Genomic DNA, 7,181 nt, shown 5'->3' with positions numbered 1-7,181 from the left:
TACTTTACTACTATAAGTAGAAGCCATGCTTCAAAGACTTGAAGTGCATTAATAATTTTCTTTGAAATGAAATAAATAAAAACTTTCACTTTGATTTTTCACCATATGATCCATGCACAATGTTTCTTACTTAATATGTGCATTGCTATTATTTGCTCTGTGAATGATACAAATTAAAACCGGCATATATAAATTTGAAAAGAATTCGTTATTAACTGTGCCTCCATCAAAAAATGATCCTAGCTTCGCTACTTCATCCATGCTGCATCCCGACGAGGTGCAAAACTAGAGAAAAACAATGAAGTAGATCCATACTTGACTGTTGATTTGCACAGAATAATTCTAGAAAGGAAAGCTTGGGGAATCGGCTGATTATGTATCGTTCCAAGAAAGAGTATCGAGTTTCTGGAACAGATTTTCATAACACACTTGCAAGTTACTTCCTATACAAAACAACTGAATTATTGTGTTGAAAAAAAAGATCTTGTAATTGACCTTAAGGAGAAAGACAGAGAAAAGGATCAGTAGATCAAAGAAATGAGATATTAAAATTTTAAAAAAAAAAAAGTAAAAGCAAAAAGGTTGGATGTAATACTCTACTTTGCAAACAATTGTCGACGCCCGACTGGTTTGTTTCTCAAAGCAGGTGCCTCACCAATCACAACTTCATCAACTAAATCTTTAAAGATCATGCGCTCAACATCGAGAACCATGCTTGAAACTTCACTGTTGAAAGCTGTCCAATTTTCTGATCGATTCATCACATCCTCCCACAAGATGGTTTTCAATCCATCATCTTCATCCTCTAAGCTGCTCTTTGAGCTTTTACCTTGAAGCAGTTCTACTTCCGAACACAATTCTCTCAGAAGCTTTTGTGCATTCAAAGACTCTCTTGCCAGCTTCAGAGGTCTTAACCATGGATCCGAAGACAGTTCCAGGATTGCTAGTTTTCTGGCAAGAATTTCATTAATGGTATCAAAAATGAGTTTTCTGTGAACTTTTTGTTTTGACCGCAACTGGACAGCCTTTTCTGGAGCACATTCTTCCTTTAAGTAAGTGCTGCCTCCTTTCGTTTGTTCCAATACCAAAAATAGTTTAGGATTGATAGGGGGGCCTGACGGATCAAACTGGAAGTTTGTCAGACTTGAGCCAAGGTCCCTCAGGAGGAGACCAGAGGCTAATAAAATCTCAGAAATGTATCTGTGGTCTGGGTTCGTGTTATCACAAAGAGATGCAATATAATCGATGCGGGCTTCATCATGGCTAGAGTTGAGTCTTCTAAGTTTCTGAACCAGATTTTCAACGTTTTGCAGTTTCTTCCTGCTAATTTCAGATGCAGGGCAAGGTCCAACAGCATTAGTTGCTAAACTGTCCACCACACTACATTCCTCTGTATTGGGAATTACATTAGTCTCATGAGATTCATCACCTGTAAAACAAACAGAAAGTTACTCCACCTATTTTCACTTTGAGAATATCCAATACATATATAGTGGTGTGTGATGCTCAGTGAAAACATGTCCAGATTTGATGCATGGGTCTTGGTGTCTTTTGTGTAAAGCACCAAGTCATCTAGGTAAAATCACATATTGTTTTGTCAAAGAATTTGATAGACATCAGCACCTCAACATGTTTAAGTTGAGTCCATGTATTATTGATAAAAGTATGAGCTACATAAATTAATATATATATATATATATGTGTGTGTGTGTGTGTGTGTGTGTGTCTTGTTCTGGATTTTTATATTAGCAGAAGATTCATAGAAAGGTTAGTCAAAGCAACACTCTCTGACAATCTTTCAAGTCCTACCTACAGTAACCACCAAAATAATTTATTCAAAAAAGTTACCAAAAGGACCAATTGGCATCCATTAAAAATTCCACTTAAAACACGTAACTCTCGAATTCCTCAAAATTAATTAGAATAATTTTCTTCCTGTTCTATTCTTCCAGGTTATTTCACATAACTGCCAAAAATTGATTATACAATTATCACCCTTTTTACTCCAATTTCAAGACAATTCACCTAGGTCTTCACAACTACTAAACAATAGATATCTTACTTGGATCCAAAAAAAAAAATAGAGTACATTTCTTTTATGATAATTTTCTGAGAAAACCTTTTTCCAGAGAGATAGAGAGAGGAGCAGCAGAAGAAAAATAAAGAATAAACAGATTCTATTTCCCCCACAGATAAAAACCTACATTCATTTGTCTTTGGTCACCCAGTCTCTAATTCCAATGGTACATCATAGTAGACAAAGCATGTCTCAACAGTAACTTTGCAACTGTCATAGAGGGCTGTATTACCTCGGAAGGTCTTTGTTATCCTCTTCACGGGTGATGGTGAGTCATCCATATCCATAGCACTGTCAAGAACTGACACAGGGCTAGGATACTCAGGAGCAACTGTAGGATGCTCTGCCAATGGTTCTTCTTCTATGGCTATGGGCATAGATTTCTGGAATCAACCACAAAAATACATCTATGAAATGAATAATTGCTTATGAATCCATAACATGACAGACAAAACACAAAGTCCAAAAAAACCTACCTTATTAATTAAGTCAGAAACCAGGTAATGGACAGCCTCCATCGATGGACTATAGCCGCTACTAATCTCAGGAGATCTTTCAGCACTGGTGACTTCCACATCCAACCTTGAATCAGATAAGATACTTCCATCTGATTGAGCTGAAATTTCATTTTCATGGTAGCTCAAATTCCTTGATTCATTAGTGTTCTCACTCAGCTGGTCACCACTTAGTTGTAAATTCATAGACTTTTGCCTGCGTCTTCCACCTGGGGAGCTTGATTCTGTTGCTTGCTTATTATTGGGTTGCCTTCTTGTCCTGCTTAAATCCGATGGAGGTATAGGAGGCCTCGACCGCTTCTCCAACTCCTGTCTCTTCGGCTGCATTCTTGGGCTGATGGACCCTGAGCTCTTTAGCGAGCCTGCACTGCTTTCTTTTGGCAACTGTGGAGACTTTACTGATGTCTGTGGAGATTTCAGTACTCTATTGTTGGATTTCATATCTTTGGAATTTCCAGCATTGTCTCGGCTCCCAGACTTAGGAATCTGGTCTTTAGCTGCTCTACTATTAATTGCACTCCTTCTACTGTCAGAAAAGGTACCACCTTGAATTTGTGGGAGACTGGATAAGTCGTCTATGGGTAAGACTGAAGAGGCAGGAATTCCAGATTTTTCAACTAGTTTCGCAGGTTTCATGATGACAATTGGGGACTCAAATTTCCTTGAAGACATGGTCCCCCTTCTGGTGGAAGTAGAAACAATATCATTTTGCAGCTTTCGCTGACTTCCCGTTCTTGCACTTGTAGAATTCGTAAATCTTTGTTCATGGTCCTTTGAAGCAGAAAAGTTTAGAGCCTCCTCTTTCTGAATTTCTAGCAGCCCTTTGGTCTGCATTGCTTCAAGTATCTGTTTAAGAGCTCTGAGATCCTTCCCTGATTGTGAAAATTCAAGATCTTTTATCCTCTTCTCAATTTCACTGTAAACTGAAGGAAAGCTGAAAGGGGATTTAGCTGGAGCTTTCATACCCTTACAAGCTGGCTTTTGAGAACTCCAATTCCCATCCATCTGCTTCCATGGTGCTGGTTCAATAGGAAATCTTGAAATGGGTTTCATTATTGAATCAGGATTTTTCCAGCGTGGTGATCTTGGTTCCTTCCACAAGTTTTTTGTAGAATTAGAAACCTGGATTGGTCGACACAGGTCACTAAGTTCTGAAGACCCAGCAAAACGAATTGTTTCCTCAACTAAAATGTCACTAGCACTCCTTTTACTTTCAGCAGAGGATATAGAATCTGGTAATGCTTCCAAACCCATTAGCTTCGCAACAACACTTGGAGGCCGTGACTGAGTTCCTGATTTTTGCTGCTGACTAGTAACATTGGAATTGGAACTCCCATTTTCCTTCAGAGGAAATTTCAGATATAGGTCAGGTGGCAAATCAGAGTTGAAGTTTCGCATTGAATTTTCTCTACTGTCTAAGGAAAGTCTTGGCAGCTCTTTAAACTTCAGGGAGGATTTTGAATTGTCCTGTGATTCGAAAGGTACATTACGCATCTCCCTTCCATCATAAGAAAACCGAGGAGCCTCTTTTACTAAGGAAAAGGATGACCCATCTTTTGACTGATATGACGATGACCTTGAAAGTTCTCTCAGTTCATTTGTATACCAAGGTGCTTCACGGAGTTTAGAAAGAACTCTAAGAGATTCCTTAAGATCAACAGGCAAGTCCTGCTTCCCATTGACGCCCTGGCCATAAGAGCCGTCATTGGCTCTAGAAAGCTGTACAGGCCCTGGGGAGTCTCTATGCTTGGCCAGAGAATCTGCTGCCCCATCTCTGCCTACAGTTTTAACAGGCAATCCCTGAGCTTCCCTGTACATGGAGTCCTTGACCACTTCCCGCAGGTCAAGCATTTGGCGACCAAACTGTGGGGATGTATTAGCTTGGCTCATTGCTGGATCCCTCGAAGGTGTTTCAGGGAAAATTATTTGGTCAAAAGGCTCTGTTTGACCAGTCTTATTGTAGTCTAGAGATGAGAACGAAGATGAACGGGAGGAGGAAGAAAATGATGCTCTAGAAGACTCGGTGGAAAGTATTTGCCTCTCCAACACATGCTTGCTTGAATGTTTTTCCTGCAAAAACAAATTTTCTATGATCAGATTATCACAAAAATACCCTCCACGATAGTCCACAAGTCCTACCAAATTTCACTGAGTTGGAAATCAAGTGCTTAAACTGATCGGGGTCATCTTATGGGTTTGTAACAAAGAAAGATGGAATTTAAAGAGCATGAATTGAGAAATGTCCTACACACAAGAAGCAAGAATTCAATGCTTTCATGTTTTTGTGTCCATCAAGCACCTCTGGCATTTTCACGAGAAATGATGAGCATGAAACAGTATGCACAGTCAATAAGTTAGGCTTTGAACTTCAGCACTTGAAAACATAGGAACGTTTTTTTTTTTTTAGTTCTGTCCATTTATCTGGAAGTTGTGAAAAGGAATTTGAATCAAATGGATCTTACCACTGTTGCAGATCTGTTGTAGATAGTACTAGACTCTTTTTCAAAAGTAACACCTGCAGAATTGTTCAATGCAATTAGATTTCAGATGTTCTTTGAGAACTCACAATCATCAAGTGGGCAGCTCATCTACACGCATATGCACGAGATGACATAGCTATCATTTGTCCAATAAATGAGAACAACTTCTCACAATCTTTTTCACAGAATTTGACCAACCAGACAAGTTTCATAAGTAGAACTACTTGACAGATGCACACCTTAGTAGAAAAGAAATTATCTTAATCAACAAATATCTTGGCCATAGTCAGGTGGTTATTAGCATACACATTAATACACACTAACTAGCAGAAAACAATGGAAGGTAAAACACCTTATTAGAAAAGAAATTATCTTTATTGATAAATATCTTGACCATAGTCAGGTGGTTATTAGCATATACATTAATTCACATTAACTTGCAGAAAGCATTGGAAGGTAAAATCAATGGCTCCCAAACATAATAACAGCAAATAGGCAGCACACAACTGAATTGATCAATAAGAAAGATTACCAGAATGAATCCTTTTTGTGCTGTGCCCAGTGATGCGCCTGGGAGTAATGATATGTTGGCGATCAAAGAGTTGAAAGATCCCTGTCATACATCCTATTTGCTTTTGCAAATCCGGGTTGTCATCAGTCAGTGAATGTAAAAACTTTGTTGCCATTTCCTTCTTTCTGCGCAATTACTGAATTAAGAAGCACTACTACTTTTCTAAGCTTCTAAAGAGTCATCCCTCCAGTACATTTGAACTTCCTACCCAGCCGTAGGTCCTATGGCTCTCCCCGCTAATTTTCCAGTATCACCCTCTATAGAAGGATGAAATTAACAGAAAACTCTTACAATCAGTAACTCTGAAGACCTCACAGCTTCAGATACCTCAATGTATTAGAAGTTAAAAAATCAATATGAGGTAGCAAGGCAACAAACAGATGAACAATGTTATAGTCCTTCCTTCCCTTCAAACAATAGCTGCTGAACTGCTAAACCCCATCCACAAATGAAGCTTCAACTATAGCCCTCAAAACACATAAACTAACACAATCTTTCCAGAAACAAAAGTTAGCACATTCTCAAAATCTTACCAGAGTCCATTTCTGTTTCTAAATTATTATTTACTAGTCAAGTATCTTTGAAAACCAGCCGAACTGTACAAATCAAGATCGCAACTTTGTAATAGCAATCAATTCAAGATTCTTTCATTATCCCAAAAATGGAATGTTTCTTCAAGAAAGAAGCAATACAAGAAAGAAAAATCACAGCCCAGATAGCAAAATTAATTCTCCATCGGCATACCTCAAAGAAGGAATCAATCAGCCACAAAAGTGCCCAATTTCATCTACAACTTTGCAAAGCAATGTCCCATGTTGATCAGCTGCATTGACTTGACTTGCAAAGAAAAGCAACGGTTGAGTGCCTATCATTACAGATCCAACAAGAGTTGTGCTAGTTTAATCGTGTTTTAATTCATCCTCCTTTAACATAATAGAACACAGCCCAGAAGACGGTTGTTACTAGTACTTATTAATGATTTCAAGATGTGTACTAAAATGTATTGGCAAAATTGTTAAGCCGGAGGAGACTGGTGGACAGTAGTAGCATTAAAATTTTAATAGTTTTTTTTTTTCTGTTATCCTCTTGAAAGAATGGAAGGAAGAGAGGTGGGACTTGGGAGGCATCTAGGCTGGTGGCCGTTCTTACTTTCACACTTCCATGTGGGCTGAGTATATGGGTGGGTCTAAAATTGTCTGCATCGACATGTGATTCTGTCAGTAATGGAGAGAAGGTTTTGTGTTTTTTTTTTTTTTTTTGCCAAATACGATAGACAAACGATATATTTTTAGAAAAGTCTAGAGATTTTTAAAATGTAGGTAAGAAAATTTGATTTCTTGACTAATACTTAATTAGAATTTTAAATTTTTTTTAATGGTCAACTACTCTAAGAGTAGTTGGTTGGGAGAAGGTTTTGTATTTTGTTGCTTTTTAGCATTTGGTTGCAGTTTTCTGATTTTGTATTTCATTCTTTTACCAATTTTTATTTACCTTTATACACATACATAGTTCCTATTTTCACATAAACAAAAGATGTT

At 38.0% G+C, this 7,181-nt stretch overlaps 1 protein-coding gene across 1 annotated transcript; it reads right to left on the bottom strand.

Annotated features, from left to right (window-relative positions):
• Positions 1-340: 340 nt before the first annotated feature.
• On the bottom strand, positions 341-6,738 carry LOC113741482 (protein LONGIFOLIA 1). Its single transcript, XM_027269015.2, has 5 exons — positions 5,605-6,738; positions 5,055-5,107; positions 2,554-4,662; positions 2,310-2,460; positions 341-1,429 (listed from the first exon to the last, which is right to left on the bottom strand). The coding sequence occupies exons 1-5, from the start codon at positions 5,756-5,758 to the stop codon at positions 597-599; spliced, it is 3,300 nt and encodes a 1,099-aa protein (XP_027124816.1). The 5' UTR covers positions 5,759-6,738; the 3' UTR covers positions 341-596.
• Positions 6,739-7,181: the final 443 nt, after the last annotated feature.

Source organism: Coffea arabica, chromosome 4e (assembly GCF_036785885.1).
Source record: "Coffea arabica cultivar ET-39 chromosome 4e, Coffea Arabica ET-39 HiFi, whole genome shotgun sequence".
Lineage (NCBI taxonomy): Eukaryota > Viridiplantae > Streptophyta > Magnoliopsida > Gentianales > Rubiaceae > Coffea > Coffea arabica.
The sequence above is the reverse complement of the archived record's forward strand: the minus strand, read 5'-3'. Positions and strand labels throughout refer to the sequence as shown.